Here is a 20,661-nt window from a genome sequence, read left to right as displayed (position 1 = left end):
GGGTGAATAAAAAAATTGTGTCACTGAATGCAAGAAAAACCCGAAGCTCTTCAGAAGAGAAGTGCATAATTCCTGCTGAGCTTAGCATTTGCTATAATCGTGGGAACAGCAAGCAGGATAAGCCTGCCTGGAGACATGTCTACATTTCAGAGAAAAAACATGGCTTTTTAAACTTTGTAATCTGTTCTTCAATAAAAAAGTATTTATTGTTAATATCAACAGATTAGCATGCAGCTTCTGTTAACATTTGTTTATAAACAGACACAATACAAGTAGCCCTTAATATCCAAGTTAAACAATTAAAATTCTGATAAAACAGTAAGAAAAACTCCATGCACCAACACATAACATTTCATAGAATCATAGAACAAACTACCTTTCATAAAATATACTTTACTTCAGCACTAACAGTTTGGAAGAAAAGCTGTGTTACTTCAAAAAAGTTCAAAACCTGCTCACTTTCAGAACAGAACAACATACAGATGAAAACATTCAGGATTCTTATTTGTGCAGTGTATAAAAAAAGATGTAAGTTGCATGTTTATATTACTATGAGTGGAAAGAGCGGACATTAATGACATTACAGTGGATTCTTACCCAGCAACTAGAACATATTTTCCATCTGGCTGATCCTTTAACCTTTCCAGCAAGGACAAACGTACTTTGGCTTTGGTTTGGCCATAGATCTCAATTTCATCTGTAAGCAATCCTATCTCCTTGGCAAGTACATCAACAGCTTTTGGACTCTGTGCTCGGGAAATCTCAATATCACTGGAAAGGAAAACAAATAGGAGACAGGAGATTTCTCTCAGCTTAGGTGGTCGACGACAGAGCACAAAACAACAGCAAATAATCCAACAATGGAGTTACTGTAATGAGTTTTTCAATCCTCTCTCACATTTTATTAACCAAATCTATATACTAGCTAACACCTAATATAACATTGAAAATCATGTGCAGTGTTTCTTAATTGTTACAATTTCACAGAGTTCTCTTGTTTAATCAGACTCCAAATATTATGTAATGCTTTCATATCAAGCTAGAGACGTGTCTGCTGAATGCTCAAGCATGTCCCACTGGAATGGATGATTCTGGTTTTGTTTTTCTTTCTCTTCTCCTCCCTTGCAGCATATTTCAGCACATACAATTTACTGAAAAGTGCATACATTCCTTGGCCAACAGTCACACAAACACATTATCTATACCCCAGCGCCATGCAAGCTCAGCCTCGCTACTCCCCCATGAGGGCACCAAAGGAAACAAGGCATTTGAAAACCAACTCATGCACTTCTAAAACAGCAGCTAAATTGAGAATAGCCACAAAGCAGGAGTCTAAAGCACAGCGCTCAGGCCAGACATCCAGAGAGCTTATGAATACCACCAGCAGGGACTGTGAGTGGCAGCTGAGGCAAGCACCCATCAGAGATTACCTGAGGGGAGGTGGCTGTAGGCTAGGGTACACTATTGTATTTGGAATTCCTGATCTAGACCACCTGGGGTCTTTGGATTTAATATTCCTTTATGGATTTTTCATTTGGGAGCTTGACCCATTATGTCCCTATAAGTGTTTGGCAGCTGTAAGCTCCTGCAGCAGCAAAGCCCAGGACCCAGCACACAACATGTGAGGAGTTGTCTCCTTTGGCAACTTAAAAAACACTTTCAGCCTAACCAGGTTAAATTCCTTCCTGCAGTTTCAGTTGATTACAGTACTTTAAACATAGAATCTGGCAATGGCATCAAAGCTAATGTCCTGAACTTTCAAACTGTCTGCAAGACCTAAAGTATCCACCAGTGAACACAAAACTACTCACAGATCTCAGCTCTGTGTGTGGACTTTGGCTGTTCTGCATCCACCAGCAAACGATCAGTCTGTGCCAATTTAATTGCTTGCAATTCTTAGAGGACATCCTAAACTGCAACTATTATTCAATAATAATTTTCAAGTAGCCCACTTTTGCACCCTGCAGCTAAGTGAAACCCAGAAACCATCCATCCAAGCAATGACATCATCCAGTACCACAGGACAAGAAGTTACTCAATCACAGCACTAACCTGGAGTCCACTTTCTTTCAAAGGCATACTGAGCTCACCCTCTTTCACAGAAGGATATACCTTTGGCTTTCTTATGCATTACTTCAAGCACAACTAGCCATAAAAATGTAACATGAACAGAAAATAGAGTGGCTTTCAAACATTGCATGGCAAAGAATATCTCAAGTTTTCATTCAGAGCTTTCTATATAAAAAGTCCCAGAAAACTATTGATAAGATGATGACAGTGTGGTTCCTCAAAGATTTAAGCACAGAAAATTTTCAGGGTGCTATTCTATTCATTAAGTAATTGATGCATTTGAGAAGAAGAGAACGATGTAGACTAAAATGACAAAGTTAATTTGCCTTTTTTAGCTCCTACTAAATATATTGGCCTCTTTACTAAAGACAGAAGGTCTTATTCAAATCTCAGGCCAGAGTATCAGAACTTCCTGCAGCCATCTTAGCCCTTCCTATTTCCCTCATTTCTTCCTTCCCTTCTGGAAGAAGCAATGAGGTTTTTCCCCCTGGAGGTATCACTACTGGCAAAAACTGGGAGAAGTAAAACAAACCAAGTTGAACACTTATAAATAAATTAAAAGGTAAAGAATTTCTAGATAAATTAAAATTAGATATATTTTTAAAAGTCAAGTAAAATTGATGGTGGATGCTAACAGTTATCCCTTGATAAAACTACTGCTGGTATTATTTTCCCATTGAAATTTCCTCAAAAACCTTCAAGGCAACCAGATTTTAACAACTTAGAATCTCTTTAATGACAGGCTGAACACCGATACATGCAATAAAACTATAAAAGGTATAAAATTTAACAATGAATTTATATGTATATGTTAACTCCTACTGGGGCTATTCAAAACACATGCAATGTTTATATCTAGTCTATTATTTCTGGAAAATGCTTTTCTGAAAACACAGGAAATTAAAAGATTTTGTTACAACTAGCATTTAGAAATCTAGATTTGTAGATGGTTCTTTTAGTCTGACAATATAGTCTCTATATTAGAAACAGCAGAATTACTCAATAAGTTACATTATTCACTCTTGCTGGAACTGTCCAATGTGGTTCTTCTGCATGAATGAAAATTGTTAGGCAAGAAGTCTTCTACTGACAATGGTAAGTGATAATTTAAAAAACGCAAGAAAACGTAAAAGATGGGGGAAGGCTCTACATCAGCTCACGTGTGTACTGAATTTTTTTTTACTGCACATTTGTAAGAAAATTTTCCATTCCATATCCAATACATTTGGAAATACTTCAATTAACACACCGATCTCAAAGAAATCAAAAAGCAGATGTTCTTAGTTTTAGTGCTTGAGCAGCTTTGCCTCATTTTCAATGAAAACTCCATCTGGTTTCCACACAGCGTGGTGTATTACTGTAAGATTACATTTTATTACAGGATAAGTTCCATCTGAAGGGTTTCTTTATATTTAAAGAAAAAAAGACATAAAGCTATAGAGTTAGCAGAAAAATGCAAGTCCTATTACTGGTTATATTACATACCATTATGTGTTAATTATGTAATTATTTATGTACTAAACACACAGTGTTGTAGAGAGGGTTGGGAATAATGTTTTTCCAGGTTTTTTTTTACCATCATACTCATGACATCACATACTTTAATCTAACTTTTAACTGTATTATTTTAGGATAGTTTTTTCTGGCTTTAGTTCTAAAAATTGAACATACTGGCCCAGGAAAAGCACAAGCATTTCTGCCCCCTTGTGCCCCTGGATACAACAGAAAACTCATTCTTTTGGCATCTCTGTTTTAAATTATAACTGTGTCCATTGCCATTCAACTGTTGTTACGAAAAGTAAATCAAAATGCTTAGAGAAGAAAACATTGTGTTACAGTTTTCCCAAAACACAGCAGTAGGATTCAGAATTACAGAATCACAGAGTGGTTGAGGTTGGAAGGGACCTCTGGAGATCATCTGATCCAATCCCCCTGCTCATGTAGGGACATCTAGTTGCCTAGGACTGTGTCCAGGTGGCTTTTGAATATCTCCTATGACAGATACTCCACAACCTCCCTGGACGATCTGTGCCAAAGTTTGGTCACCCTCATGGCAAAAAAGTGTTTCCTGATGTTCAGATGGAGCTTCCTGCGTTTCAGTCTGTGCCCATTGCCTCTGGTCTTGTCACTGGGCACCACTGAAACGAGCCTGGCTTGGTCCTCTTTAAATTACTGTACATTGTATTAATACACACTGATAAGATCCTTCAGAGCCTCCTATCCTCCAGGCTAAGCAGTCCCAGCTCTCTCTAACTTTCTTCTGAAGTGAGGTCCCTTCAGCGTCTGCATGGCCAAGAAGCAGGCATACAAATAAGCACAAAAAAATTTCAAATGCTTTCCTGCACGGCAGAATCTCACCTCAAGTTCTCAGTTCCTCCCTCCATCAGCCAACATAACCAACAAGTAGCAAAGCACTTTAGCACAGTAAAGGGTTTAGGCTGCTCTAAATGTCAGAGATGTCAGCAGCTGTGCCAAGGCAGACCTGAAATCCCTGTAGCCCAACATGGGCCTTGGGAGGTGAATGACAGGAACTGATTGAAAAGATTCTGGCTATGAGAATAAATATGCTTCCTGGTTTTCACACCCACAGAGGAATTTAAAAGTCTAATGCTGAAGAAAGTACTTCTGCTGAGGGAAGGAAATAAATACAAACTCAAATGCCACTGAAATCACTGAGCCTTAACTAAACACCTTCCTACATTAGGGTTTAGGCACTAGGAACTTCGCATATTTTTCATTTCTGTTGATGTTGCAGAAACCTTGAGCTCCTTTCTTCAATGAAACCTTCCAGCTATAGGTCTTCATTAAACAAAGCTTGACTCCAATGCACATCATAAAAGTGAAAACTGATAGGAAACAGAAGGACGTGGTCCCAGTGAGGCATACAAGACAATGGCACAACACATAGTCCACACAACATTAAAAATTTATTAGGCATGGACCATTTTTACATTTGTCATGTTTAACACTGTCACATGTAACACTTGCCCATTCTTTAAGTATTTTATTAAATTTTAGTTCTTTAAAAGCACTTGTTACCTGGGCACTGGGGAGAGGGGCTGCAGTTTCAAGCAGTGGAGGTTCCACTTCCTGTACTGACGGGACTGGATCCATCGCTCCATGGTTTTTACCATGTTCTGGTTTTAAACAAGGAAACAGCACACACCAGCTGCATCATAAATGCTGAACACTAATTTCAAACTATCTCAAGAGTATGCTGAAATAAGTTCTAGAGCAAAAGCTAAAAACACCCTGTAAACTTAAAAATCTTTCCATTTCATGGTTTTAGGACAAAATAAAAACCACTGTCATATTGTTTGACCACATTTCAAAAAGAAACAACTCCATTATCACGTAAGTGGCAGAAAAAAAGTCTTTAATTAGGCACTTGGAGATTTTATTCCAGTAAGATGGTAAATTATTATTCTTCTTTCACACCATAAAAATAATGGAAGATACTAATTGTTCACTGACTGACTTCCACATTAAATAACAAACTTTTGGACCCTCGATACATCATGACACAAAAGTTTGGACAGATATAATTCATCTTCACTGTCTTACCAGAATAAGTGACATTAGTCTATTGATACAAGTGCTTCTGCCAAGCTTTGCTGTATTCACCAGAATTATGACATTCAATTTTTAATTCACCTTTCTCTAATTAAATGTAACAGGCATTACATTAATCTCATTAAGAGTTGCTATTAAAATGAGAGGCAGGTAAGATGTTCAGAAGAGCAAAATAAAAGTTAAAATCTAAACTGCAGAAGCAGTTTCTAGAGCTTAGAAAGAGCAATAAATCTGCAACCCTAAAGTTACACTAACCTGCATTCTCATTGCTATTGCAAGAGAACCAACAGCATTTTCTGCAGCAGAGTTGTTTTGCTGACTGTAGTTGCGTTTCTCTGTAAAATATAAGTATTGCATTAATAAATCACAAAGCTTTTGTGAGTGGGAGCATGTGCATTTGAAAGTTATGTCCAAATAAAAAATTTCTGAGTGCTGACTTGCAATTTAACAATGTTACTGACAAAATTATAGGTGGTTTATTTAATACTTCAAATAACATCACCCATGAGGATGGATACACTGTGAAAATCTGAGAGTAACTGTATGCTCTGAAATACATTACACAGACACACATAAAAAAGTTCACACAGCTGTAAGGATTTGAAAAGCTATATATATATTCTTAAACAGAAGACCTAAATGAACATGGCAAAGACTGTTTTCTCAACACACCTATTACAACAAGAGAGAACAATGAAATGATCACAAAATACTATATAGGATTATTAACCAATGGGATTTATAACTTGGAAAAAGAATATGTGAATTTTTTTGAGCAGCAAAAGTTATCTTCATCAGTGTGACATTAAAAATAGATATTCTGAAAAATCTACACAATTCAGAGCGACTCCAACTTTAGAGGCAGTTATCATTGTTTCTAGTGGCAATATATCAAATAATAATCATACATTAGCTACCCTAACTAAACATATTATTTTGTCATTTTGCTGTGATCCTTCTTCTGGCTTGTTCTTCTGTTATTGTTTATTGATTTTTATCTAGATACATTTTCTCCAAAATTCACATTCTCTGTGGGCATATCAAGGCCCTAGCTGCATTCCGAAGGGCGTAGACATAATTGTAATAAAAAAATAACAACTGTACACTGACAGTTTTAACCTCTCCTCCACAGGGGAACTGAAGTGCAAACCCTGACCTGGTCAAGCTCTCCCTCTACTCACCCCATCTGTACTGGTCATAAAACACTCACGTTGTCTTGCACAATTACCCCTCCCACCAAGGGTCCCAGTGGCAGCAAGGCACAGAAAACTCAGACTGGAACCAGCGTGGCAGGCAGAGGAGCCAGCACCCCACCACCCCCCCCAGCTCCATCTCACTCTGTCACATCCATCACTGAGAGAGCAAGAGACCCTCTCTGCAGACACCCTCAGTCTCATTCTGTGCGTTTCCTAATCCTTTCTTAAACTTTCTTGCCAACAGGCACCTACATATCAGTGACAAAGGCAACCAAGCAGAAGGTAACAGTCCTGATATTAAACTCCAATTAAGAAAGTGTTGGAAAAATCCTTCTACTTACATTAACACTTGCTATTAAAAAAACAAACAGCAAAACAACATAATCTTCTGGAGATGCTCAGCTTTAGATACAGACAGAAGAGTTTTACTGGAACAGTCTATCACATTTATAAGTTGACTGTTGTTGCTTTGAGACCAGGCTGGGAGAGTTGCCAAACAGACAAATGAAGTAGGAAAAATGGAGTTTAAAACCCCCTTTCAGACAGTTTTGCTTTACAGAGAAATTTTGGCTTTTTATGTTATTTGGCTTAATATGACTTTTTTATCAGGGCAGAGCTAGCGTGTGTGTAAATACATATCAGAGTTAGACAACTCCCTTCAATAAACTACTTCTCTCAGACTGCCTATGCTACACAGTCACCCCACAAATGACTAACCAGGCTTTTACAGGGGTGAAGGCAAAGCTAGAGGTGAAAGTCATGCACACATGGAATTAGCAAGACAATCGCAGGACTGCAACAGCTCTCTCAGGTTAAATTTTCCAGATGGGAGCTGGAATAGCACTCTGCTTTGGACTACGGTCAGATCAGCTACAGACATTACGATCCCTCCTCTGAATTGTACCCTGTTGTGCAGATGGGTGAGAGCCACTGTCATGCACTACCTGCCTGCTCATGCAGCTTAGAGTAGAGAAGAGGTGGGGAAATGGTTGAATTTCCTACTAACATACTTAAAACCATATGGGCTTCGGCTTTCAAGTGACCCCAAAGGAACTGGACATCAAATCCCAAATAATTCTGGCATCCTTAAGTTTTGTTCAGAAAATTATTTTCATTTCTATACATTTATATTTAAAGTATATTCCTGCAAGACACTACCAGCACCTACCTAATTCCAAGATCATTAGTGCAACAGTAGCAGATGTTGCACTGCTAGAAAATTTTGAAATTTTTAAAATGTTGCTAGAACATTCGAAAATTGTGATAATTTAAAAATTTTTGCTCAGATTAAAAAAATACTTGAAAAAGAACTTTGTCACTTTGGAGTGAGCACTTGTAGCTCTACTCTCCTGGCTCACATCATTATATTTCCCCAGTTCACCTACATCCTTGCAAATTTTGAGTGCTTTTAAAACACGCAAGTGTGTTAGACTACATATACACCCATTTAAGATAGAAATTCAACCACCATCCAGCAGGAACAAAAGTTGCTTCATGGCCATTATTGCTTTCAGGCTTCATTTAGCTCCTGTGACCCCACAGATGTTAAGTTGGACATTTCTAAAGCAAGAAAAAATCTGGAACAATTTCCAAGCACCTCAGCCAGATTCCATGAAAGTGAAGAGTCAGTTATAAGACTCAGTTGTTTCTCCAAGGTCATAACTGCTCCACAATGGGTTTTTCACAAACATCTTGCAATTAAACGAAGTGCATTCTTCCTGTCAGACACCTGTGTTTCATGTACCTCTCTAGTAAGCTTTGAGACCAGCATTTTTTAAAGCTGATAAAATGCATTTCTGCTATAGTTTGGGAGTTTTTGCTAGGTTCTGACATCATCAAAGCATAACCATAAAGACAGATATTTGGTAGATAAGTTCTATTTAAATTATATCATTATAAAAATCTCATGCTGCCTTTCAAAAAAGAAAATCACAGCTGTGTACTTAACACAGCCCACTGCTACAACTTGAAAAATGCAAAGAAACATGTATGCTTATGCCAAATCTTACATTTCTTGCCTAAAAAAATGAATGTTGCTTTGACATGTAATGCAGTTTTTCTAACAGCACTCTTTCAGGGAAGGGAAATACTAATATTATCTAGAGTTCTACAGAGCAACTAAGGCATGAAGATATTCAAGTCTAAAGACATAGCATATATTGCAGAACTTTTAGGTGGGACTTGCACCGGGCAACACATAGCGCTGGGAGAGTACAGTCACTAGTGGTGCCCACTCAGGCTGCAAGGACTGGCTTATCCTCATCCTGCCAGAACCGACCTGCACCTCCTCCCCAAGTCTGATGCACAAGAGGTTTCTGCTTAGAAGCATTAAAACGAGGAGGAGACATTCCCTTTCATTTATTTATTTATTTATAGGTACTACTGCTGTAACACCACTCCCTCTCTTCTCTGCCCCTTTCTCTTTCTCCTCCATTCCTCCTCCATGTAAGACTGTGTTATACTAGGGAGGAGGGAGGTGAATCCAAACTCTTTTTTGTAGGAATAATTACTGCAGGAGACATTCTGCCTCTTCTTAGCTATACAGGATTTCTTTACTCCCTCCTGCACCATTCTCTATAGACAGCTTCACAGCACTTTACAGTTGATATTTTTTCCCCTTCTTCTCTTTTTCCCATATTCCAGGTGAGACCACAGAAGTCACAGGATAACACACTGTACAAAACAGCACTAAGCAACAGCTCATCTTATGACCCAAAAGTCTTCTCTCTGAAGTCTTTGAATCCATAGGATCATCACTTATTTAACAATCCTGGTATGAAGAATCTGTTCCAACCTTTCTTATCCCACCTGACATATTTTTCCTATTTATACATCAGAGAAACATGTATACATCCCCTGTACACAAACACACACCTTTCAGGGTGCCCTCCCAAAGATGCAGCTTTTAACCACATTGCATTATCACCAAGATGCCACACACATCTCAAGGACTCACTGCACATCACTTGCAGGAATTGCTATCTTTAACGCCTCTTACCTGACAGCAGGTCATGAGAACAACTGATAATGGTGGTTCCAGGCTTTATCCAGCTCACTGGAACATCATCGGGTTTCATACTGCCAAATACCACCACATCTGCATGACGAAGCTAGGGACACCCCAAAACACCCCCCAGAAACAAAGCAAGCATTTAATGTTAGAAATACATACTTTAATATGCATCTTTAAGATATTCAGACTTATACAGCAATAGCCTTTTGAGTACAGCACTTACAGACAACAAGACCAAAAAAAAAAAAAAAAAAAAAAAGATGCAAATTGATGGTTTGATTCTTACCCTCCATGAAATTTAGGAACAATAGCATTTAAAATGAAGTTAGGTGAACAAACTGTAGATCAGGCGAATGAGGTCAGAGTCAGCATCAATAATACTTAAAGGGGATTACATCCTTCCAAACAAAAAGTTCTATCATTGTCCTAAAGTCCAAGATAACTTGGAGCAACTTAAGAAAAAAGAAGGGTTGAATGACAGTAAATAAGCAATTATAAAGAGTACAGTCAGATCATCAGACAGCAGAAAACCAGGCCAGCTGATGGGAATGCAAGATGACCTGATCTGCAAACATCAATGCTTTTGAAGAATACCAATTAAAGCATCTTTTTCCTTCTCAGTTCACGTTTGCTAATCAGTGCCTGTGATTTACTTCAACCTTGCAGATGTTGGAGCAAAAATGGTTACGACAAAAATTCTTATAACGAAAGTTATATTATAAGTGCCTTTCTTGCCCACCTCGTCTGAAGCAGGGTTCTGTACCAGTTATAAGAATCACCATGAGGTAAGGGACAGCACCAGAGGCAGATGTATAAAGATTCACTAAGAAAGCCACAGCACTCTGCTTGAATGTAAAAATTATTTCAGAGATACAGCGATTTTGGTACTATTTGAACAAATGTAAATTAATTCCAAGTGTAACGAACTCAGTGAGCCTCATAAATTGATTTCTGACTGACAAGCGTTCCAGCTTCTTTTTTGGCCAAAAGTACTCTGACGCAACCCTGCCCAACACTCCTGCCAAGAAAGAACAGCTACAAATCCTGTCAGGATAGCAGGTTTTTGGCAAAGCTGAGCATCCAGGAGGGAAGAAGAGCATAACTGCTGCGGAAAAGGCAGAAAACAAAAAAAAGTTCCATCTTCCCCTCAGAGGATGCAAGGATGGCCTAACCCTCCTCAGAGATCCACATGTGGAAACAAAGCCAAAAGTGTGGGAGAAGATTTACTGGCTTGACAAATGACTAATGCAATGAGCTGATTCAGGCTTCAGTCACAAGTTTCACAACACTCCTGTGATTGCCTGCAAGCAGTCATTCAGCCTTATCCAAACTGCTCACACTCCTGAGTCTGGTGAGAATATCAGCTTACATGCCACTCCTAGAAGGCCACATAAGTCATAATGCTTGACCAGCATCAGGTCAAATGATACTGAAAAATCTGCAAGCAAATCTGGATAAAAAGATGCTGAGATGACTTGTGTACCAAGAATACTATGCCGAAGACACACTTTTGTTCTGCAAAAGGAGGCAACCTCTGCTGCAACAGTCAACATCAACACAGAGAAAAACAGTGATTTTTCTCAGTTACATGACCACAGCATTTTTTTGGTAAGAAATCACATACTGGAAGTCAGGATGCCTTTCCATGCAAAGCCTCTGGGACAAGGACTAAGAGCTTTGCACACCACTTAGTATTGTGAATTGATGAACCAGTTGAGAGCTGTATGCAACAAGTAATAATTTTGATGAATGTTCAGCCAACATACTTATGATAGAATTGATTCAATGTAACTTTAATGCCAGAAAACAACTGATGGGGCCAAATACTCATCTCTATGACTACCGACCCTAATGTTGAAAAATGTTCTTAACAGCTGAACACAATTATTTTTGCAGCCAATGTTAAAACTGGTTTGGATAGCTAACACTGCACATACCCATAAATTTACCAGAAAACCAGCTGAACCTTTTATCTCATAGCCCTGCCCCACCTCCTCCATGAAAAAGGTTGTATCATATGGCAGCAAAACAGTTGTCCTGTGGGTTGAAGACACACTGATCTCTCAGAGTCTTCCCCAATGTGATTTCCTTCTCCTTATTTCACAAAGAAAAGAATATTTTATGTGCAACTATTGAAAAAGTTCCTGCAGAGTTGATAAAATATGTATCACAAACACTTTACAGAAATTGTTTTTCCCTGTGAGCATTTTTAAAAAGTATATCCAGAAACTGGGAGAGCAAGTCCCCTGAAAGCAAAATAGTTGTTTACAGACTTTTGGGTGTCCTTGGAAGATGGCAAGTGAAACCAAAACACCATTGAAGGCGTGCCCATGTTTCCTCTGTTGTTTTTTTTTCTCCCTTGCCCTTCTCTCTTTTGATGCCTGTTTAGTCACTAAAGCAAGAAGCAAGCCTTGGGATGCATGTGCAGAGTTATCTCCAACCAATCCCAGACATTAGAGATGGAAAAGTCCTACGAAATCATCACATTCAACTTCCCTAGCAAATGCATCGCACAGTCCCTGGACAGAGGACACATCTGACAGGAACCAGATGCTACAGGCATCTGGTCAAGGAGATACAGCCAGAAGGTCAAGGAGATATCCACGAGGGAGAACACATGGCTGCCTGCCCCATGCTCCCTGGACAGCAAGGCTGTGTCCCACCAGACTGGCTAGAGGAAGGAATGACAAGCATCATGCCAAACCCTCCCTAATGTGCTAGGCAATAGGCTGAAGACCAAGTAAGCCAATAGTCCAGTAGTATCTTGCCTTCTCACCAGTAAATATTTTTTCAGTTGGGAAGAGTTGGGCCAACAAATAATCTGAAACCTTACCTCATAACAAAATACGATTCTCTCCACCAAGATTTAAGTAGAAGCAGATTAAGAAGCCCCACCCATTCCCAAGACAGAACACCAAATGTTAAAACAACAATACAGACTTTCCAGCCAAGTATTTAATGATAATGGTACAAAGTAGCTGTCTATTACAGATAATGGTAGCTCCATTTTGCTGTGAAGTCTGCATAAAAATTTAGTTTTCCCATAGATAAAAGTGACTGCTACAATGGCCACTTTTAAATACATGATCAAATAAAATAAAAATTGAAATTAATATTTGAAATGTAAAAGCCCTCGTTTACTGGGTATGAAGCTAGGTCATATAAAATTTAAGAGATGGGATGAGGAACAGGAACCTGATCAAAAGTTTTTTCACAACTCTCTTTAGCAAAAAAATCTTTATGCACATCAGTTTATGGATCAGGTTCCAATTCAATCACAGCAACTCTACTTCTGGAAATTTTGAAAATTTTATAAGTCAGTGACTAGTTTCAGGTACTATTTTCACTAAGGTATGTTCTCCTTATGTGATTTCTTCTAGCTCTACCTCAGGAAGTTCAGGGTTTGCAAATCATTAGTAACCAAGTAGAACAACTACCATGGTCTGCTCTGATCGCTCCCACCCGGCCAGACTCCTCAGGGATGAGCAAGAGCAAGCAGCCACCAGCTCCCTGCTACCATCTTCTTGCCCAGACACTGACCACCCTTTCCCTACCACATCAGCCTGAATGCACTTACTCTACATAGCGCACATGAAAATCAAGTCCACATCTCTACTGTGGGCTCGAGCCTACTGCTTTAGCAGCTGTTCCTCTAGCTTACAGACAGGGAGATAAATTTCAAAATTACAAGGAACAGAGGTGATGTGCATAAAATGTTGAAGTAGAAATACTTTGTCTACATCATCATCACTCTCACGCAGCTTCTCTCTCCTCTCCTCTTACGGGATCCATATACCTGGTCTCATGTTCTTTCACGCTTACAGTATGAAATGCATTTTTCTGCTCATATCAAGACTCTTGCTCTTATCAAGACAGCAAAAGCAGGATAGTAAACGGCTAAGAGATGTCTAAGAGTTTGAAACTTAAGCGTTGGCTCTACAGAAAAGTAGACTGTGGTCAAAAGTTCTTTTTCAAGTTGGAAAGGAACTTCCCATTCAGCACTCCAGCTGAATCACCCTCATACTCCTCAATCAGGCTTTTACAAGCAACTTTTCTATTCCGAATTATACCTATAAAGACAAATTTTCAGTTCATTTACAATAAAATTGTAGGATAGCAGCTCTCTTAAAACAGGTATGATGTAGTTCACATACGGGCTACATTAAAGATGACATAATGACTGACTGAATTTAGATGACTGAAACAAAACTGTTTTCTTACAAGTACTAAGTATTACCCGTGTTTTGGCAAGGAAATAATCTGTATTTTTCAATATGAATCTACTTGATAACCTCCTTTCAAACTTGAAAGCATAATTCTGCCATAATAAAGGATTAAGCAAATCCATTCCCATTCTTCCCCTGTAATACTGGATCGACTTTTGGGTAGTCCCATTTTAACATTACAAGGGAGATATTCCTGAAAGTATGTCACTAGGGCATTCTTCAGGCACAATGCAGAATGTGCTTTGAAGAGTTATCTACACAAAGCTTAACAGATAGATAACATCTTAACAATTTCCACCAAAAATGCTTACATCTATATCTTCATAATTTCTTTTACATTGAACATATCAATGGCAAAAGAACAATGTTTCCTCATGGCAACTAATGCACAGATGTGTCAGAACCTTCTGAAATGTTTTCTTTCCTTTGTAATTTTATTTGAAAAGCCAGGAAGCTCAAGAGTGCTGAAGAACATGGCTCAGCTATGCCGTGATGATTATTTTTAAGAAATGAAGTCAAGCAAACCTGAAATGGAACAAAAAGAAATATTAACCTGTTCACCTTAACAAAACATGAAGTGAGGAGCAAAAAGAACATTTAAAGTGGGTCCACTATTCATTCATCTCAAAGCAAGGAAATGAAAAGTATTGTTACTTATTTCATTCCCTTTTGCTGCCATGGGACAGAAAAGACTTGCCTTAAAGGAGCACAGTAAGTCAGATGGTAGATGGCATTATGCTGTTTGCCAGGAGAGCTATCCCTACATTGTTAGACTTTTCCTAAGGTGGACTAAAACATACCTTCTCCTTGATTATTGTCAAAATATTTTTGCAAAAGTGCATGAGTAAAAGAAGAAATAACAAGTCCATAGCAATACAAAACCTTACCCAAAAAAACCAACAATCTTGTGTGACTCATTTAAATTGAAAGAATTTCTAAAGAAAACACTTGTTGTTATGCTGTCCTTTTTTAAAAGAAGAACAAAGCAGCAGAACTAGTCTAAGGTAACTTAGTACCCACTTAAGAAAGGCATTACATCATTATGGTCGGGGTTAGTGCTTCAGTGCAAACTGGCCTGGCCAATGGATTAATACAAATAATATACATCTACCCTTAAGATAAAATTTTCCTTTCCTATTATACATTGTGAAACAAATGCACACCAGTGAAAAGTTTATACTCTTTGTAAGTTCATCCCTCGCTTCATAAATGAAGTTATTATGCTACCACTGGTAGTACTTCCAAACAACAGCACACAGACTGCTACTGTAGAGGCATCGTATTGAGAGAAAGGAGAAGTTAGTGTACTGTGCAGGAAAAACAAAACATGAATTAATTCTTCCAAATCTTGGAAAAGCCTCAACATTGACTAACATATTTTCTTACTTGAAATTCAAATAAAAAAAAAACACCTCATGAGAAGAAACCTTGTGAACCTTTTAAACTGTCTTTACTTAATCGGCATTTTAAACAAGCAGAAGAATATAAATTCATATCACCAGCTATAATGATGTTATCCAAAAACATTGTACTTCAAATACAGGTTGCCACGAGACAGCAGTACCTCATTGTTCAGTAGGAAACCTGTGCTCAGTTTCTGACTCTGCAGCTTCTCGGCATATGAAACAGGATAGTTTTCCCTGAACGCATTAGATTTTATCAAGGAGCTAGAGTTAACTACCAGAGTACATCCAGACATATTCAGCAGTGCTCTGGGGATTACTGGGTGACATGCTGCTCCAGGCTTACAGGCAAGGAAGAGGAAGGTAGGTTTCCCCTGAGCTCTGTTGATTAGTCCCGCAGGCAAAGCACAAACTCCTTTAGTGCCAAAAGTTAAAATAAACCTGGGAAGACTGATGTGCAAAGCCTCAAACTTAGGTCTCTCGTTCTGTTTTCCATCAGTGACCTGCTGCAAAAGGTAAGCTATAGGGAATGCCAAAAAGCAAAGCATGATTATGGGAAAGCACATGGATGGAAGGAAACAGATTTCTCTCCAGCTATAGACAGCACTGCACAAGCAGCTATGGTCTCAATCCAAATTTTTCGCTGTGAACAAGTGGAAACACCTTTGGCCACCCTGTCACCATCCAGCCCAAAGCAGTCCTCTAGCACAACCCCAAGCAACAAGAAATAACTGAAGAATGAGAGATGGCAAGGATCAAGTTCACAGCGCTCTGTCTCCTACAGAGGCATATGTTTCCTAAGTGCTGTCAGTCACTTAAAGCCCAGAGCTGAGACAAGCCTGACAAAAACATCCGCAGCTGTAAAAACATGAGTTTGCCAGAGAACTTTCTATCACAGCTGCTCAAATTTATTTCCTCCTCCTGTCCTTGCCTCCAAAGCCTGGAGGTGTGACACAATCATTTTGCCTTGGCTGCCACCCTGTGGTACGAGCTGTCAAACACTAGAGCTGTCCCTGGCTCCTCACCCCTATAGCCACTGGTAACCAGGCCCTGGAATAATGTGCACTCCAACAGCCAATATCTGAAGCCCGCTGTACATGCCCCAGGGACAACGCATTTGGGACTAAGGAACAAACTGGGAAGTCTGACAGGAAGTCATACCAACTTATAAGTTGTGGCTAAGAGCTCTGCAAAAAGCAACCAGGGAGACCACGTAAATGAAATCCTTCAGTTTAAGGCTCCTGAATTTCTTTGAATCCTTTTACAGTTCTCTTCAAAGATAAAGACTGGAATCTTCCTTGTCCCAAAAGATGCAGTATTTGCAAACCTTTAAGGCACAAATTCAATGACAGTAATTTCACGCAGATGACAGTATCACAGGACAAGAAGAAAGAGAGTATTTCTCTTGGAGAAAGTAAAAGGGAGAGAGTTAACACTTCTTTCTCTAACAGCTCCTTGTGTAAAATAATGAAATGACAGCACCTGCTGTTACATGTAATATTCACAGAAACAAAGAATCAATTAGGTTGGAAAAGACCTGAGATCATCGAGCCCAAGCTATGACCAAACACCACCATTTCAACTAGATCATGGCATTAAGTACCATGTCCAGTCTTTCTTTAAACACCTCCCTAGCCAGTCCATTCCAATGTCTAATCATCCTTTCTGTGAAGACCTTCTTCCTAATGTCCAACCTAAATGTTCCCGAGTGCAGCTTAAGACTGTGTCCTCTTATCCTCTCAATAGTTGCCTGGAAGAAGAGGATGATCCCCATCTGGCTACAACCTCCTTTCAGGTAGCTATAGAGAGTGTTAAGGTCACCGCTAAGACCCCTCTTCTCCAGACTAAACACTCCCAGCTACCTCAGCCACTCCTCATAAGACTTGTGCTCCAGATCCTTCAACAGCTTCATCGCCCTTCTCTGAACTCTGGTAGAGGGTAGAGGCCAGTGTTTGCACCATTTCTGAGAAAGTAGGAAGGAGAAAAGATCCTAACCCACACTGGCTACCAGCAAGACCCATTGCCACCTGTGACTGCAACAAGTCTCCACCTTGGCAACAGCAGCAAACGGGAGCAGTGCCAGGGGAGCAGTTGACAGGGATGCTCGGATAGTGGGGATGCAGGATGACCCTGAGCAGACAGAAGAGCACTCACCTCATTCTGCAGCTGTGGGGCTTTCCACGGGCAGCTGATGACCGCTGCTCCCTCCCTCTGCAGCATGCTCTGCAGGGCAGCACCCACTGCCCCACTGGCTCCCACCAGCAGCACCATCTTTCCACCTGCGTGACACAAGGCAAGTTGTTCAGCCACCCTCAACTGCAAAGGTACAAGCACCAGGCTCCACCGGGCACAGAGCTGGAGCAGCTGCATGGACCTCCACTCTGAGCAGGCCACTCACTGCCCAAGCCCTCCAGAAGTGCCAGCAAAGCGGCTCATGACAGGACAGCACTGTGTGCCTGCACAATCACAGCAGCTGTGCCACCACAGCAAGTCTTTTGGAGCCCGTGCAGTGACACAAACCACAGGTTTTAAGTTGTTTCCTGGTAACTCTCCAAATTCTAGTAAGCAAATACTGCTCTTCTGGCTTTCTGGTATTTTGCACAAATCCTTTCATTCTCAGTTGATACTAAGTATATTTGACCTCCTGTTTACAGTTCTGTTACAGAAATCCTCATTTCAACAATTACAAATTGTTGACAGGCAACTTCTGAAACAGTACCTTAAACTAACAGTGTCTTCACACACTGTAAACCTGCTTGTTTAAATCTGCCAGTTCAGTGACAGCATTTACACAACAACACCCAAACCAAAAGATTAGCCCGGCAGCAATTTACAGGCAGACCTGAGTTTCCCCAACTGTTCACACTAATCAAAACTGTCAAGTGAAATCCCCAAGTAATGTTTATATTTTTCATTTGGAAGACTCGTACGTCTTGTGTGGCTTTAGTGCGATCAAATCTGTTGATGGCAGCTAATCCCTACTTAATATCTAAAATCTGTAGGAATGAGACCCATTTCTGCAAACGCTACATTCAGATCTCACTGAGGCTCCTCACTAGCAGGAGACATATGTCAGGTGGGAATCCAACACAAACTAGAAAACACAACAAATCAGATTATATTTGACTCCCAGTCAGGATTAAAACTGAGAAAAATAATTATGCTAAAATTCATTAATGTTTACGATAGAAGTACCCACCTAGATTTTCAAGAAGTTCCATCACAGCACACACTGTAGGAGGAACTAGACAATCACAGACATCACCATGTACCAAGTGTCCTAGGTTTACACTGGATAATCTGCAGTGGAAAAATATAGCAAGTTAACGAAAAAGAAGTTTGTGTAACATAAATCTGTAGTAATGCTTGTAGCATGGCTAACAGCTAATCCCAAGAGCAAACACATCTCATAAAAGCAAATCCTTTGATAGTCATGTACTGTGGCTAATTTGTATCATCCCCATCCCAGTTAGACAAACACTGAACCTCAAGAGAGGCTGGGAAAGGGGTCTGTGAGTTTGAATAAGTAACACAATCCCACGATACATTGGCAGTTCTTTACTTGTCATGATGGGCTACCCATGGCCCATTGGGCCAAAACACCTCCGTGGCTGCAGCGAGACCAGATCAGCACTGCCAAAGCAAAGCAAAGCCAAGCCAAGCCAGGGGCAGCACATCCTTCTAGGATCAGGCTGGCTCAGTAGGGGCAACTCAAGTGTTTCCACACTGCACTGCATTCTTTCTCAAGCACAAGGATGCTCCGAATTTTCTCTTTTCTGCACCTCCAGTACTCCAGATAATGGAAAGCTACCTAATTTGCCAGATTTTCAGATCTTTTTCCTGGCATTAAAAAAAAAAAAGTGAAAGGGATAAAAATAACCTGATAATAGCCTGAAATTGAGAGCAGTAAGGCTGCAAGAGCAGCAAAATGGTAACTCAGACACCTAAATTACTCCACTTGTCTCTTCAGAGAGAGACACTACTTGGAAAGTTGTGCTAATGGGTCTAAACTATAGCCTACTCTCCCACCATGAGAGAGTGCTGTAAGGAAGTAAAAACCTTCTCTGCAATTTTTTCATCAATCCTTCTTGTGAGAATTCAGCACTTTGTGACTACCATTTTCATTACCGAAGTACTGAAATACCTTAAGTATCATCAGTAAATCACAACTTGAGATTTTATTTCTTTGAAAAGACCATGTCCTGAATATACATTATGTAAAGATTAAAAAGATAATGATCAAAATTACTTCAGCAGAAGACTTCTCATTGATTCAGAGGCATCTTTTATCACTGCTCAATAGCACAGTTAGACACATTAACTGAGCAATCCATTAATGATAAGCACAGGGGAAAATTGATTTTACAGAGCCATCAGCCTTGTGTCTGCTAATATTATTTCTCAGTGCTTCACTTACCCATCCACGTCCTTCTCTGGTTTCACAGCATTTAATACCTTACTGCTATATAAGCTTTCTGGGAGGTCAAGGGCAAGGCCCTGCACGTTAGGATCCTCATTAAGTCTCAAGATTTCACTGACAATCTAGGAAGTTAATAAAAAGGATTAAAAATCAGAAAAACAGTTAAAAGGAGAATTTAGTTAGAAGGGGGTAAAATCTGTATTTTTAAAAATTACTTGACCGCCACCTTTGCTTCCCTTGCATATTACTGCAACTTCTAAATGAAAAGACAAAAACCTGCTTTCCTCGGTTTATATTTCCATGGCGTACCAAATTACCTGACTCTACTCTAAACATCTTGCAAAATAAACACAAATTATGTGATATTATGCTGCCAAAAGCATTTGCTCTTTCACCATTCCAAATCTCAGCAAAAGCTCATCACTGTAAAGGCCTCAGAAGATGTTTTAGAAACAAGACACCTTCATTAAAAAGTAGTTCAAAATTGGACCAGATCATGTCCCAATACAGAGCATGGACAAAAAGTTGTAACACTAGAAAAAACAATTATACATGAGAAAATTAATTTTATTAAACCAGCATATATCAGTACCAATTTTCCTTCTCAAAACACCCTTATCCTAAGAGCTGACAATTGTTTGGTGAAGAACTGTTCTGTTGAAAAGGTACTGCATAAAAGTTTAAGAATTTCAAATACTGAACCAGATGCAAGTTTAAGTGGTTTATAATTGGTCATATTTGACATCTGAGACTGTACTAG

General features: G+C 39.4%; 1 protein-coding gene across 1 annotated transcript in view; it reads right to left on the bottom strand.

Annotated features, from left to right (window-relative positions):
• MTHFD1L (methylenetetrahydrofolate dehydrogenase (NADP+ dependent) 1 like) overlaps nt 1–20,661 on the bottom strand; it is a 146,940-nt gene that overhangs the window by 120,216 nt on the left and 6,063 nt on the right. The window contains exons 5-11 of the mRNA XM_050315394.1: nt 19,899–20,023; nt 18,681–18,781; nt 17,636–17,760; nt 9,838–9,949; nt 5,899–5,978; nt 5,110–5,207; nt 598–771 (exon numbers count right to left, since the gene is read on the bottom strand). Of these exons, the coding sequence (XP_050171351.1) occupies nt 598–771; nt 5,110–5,207; nt 5,899–5,978; nt 9,838–9,949; nt 17,636–17,760; nt 18,681–18,781; nt 19,899–20,023 (815 nt within the window). The remainder of the gene's footprint in view (nt 1–597; nt 772–5,109; nt 5,208–5,898; nt 5,979–9,837; nt 9,950–17,635; nt 17,761–18,680; nt 18,782–19,898; nt 20,024–20,661) is intronic.

The sequence above is a fragment of the Myiozetetes cayanensis genome, unplaced genomic scaffold (assembly GCF_022539395.1).
Source record: "Myiozetetes cayanensis isolate MyiCay16 unplaced genomic scaffold, myiCay2020 scf2-11, whole genome shotgun sequence".
NCBI lineage: Eukaryota > Metazoa > Chordata > Aves > Passeriformes > Tyrannidae > Myiozetetes > Myiozetetes cayanensis.
Note: the sequence above shows the minus strand (reverse complement) of the source record. Positions and strands in the feature narration are given on the sequence as shown.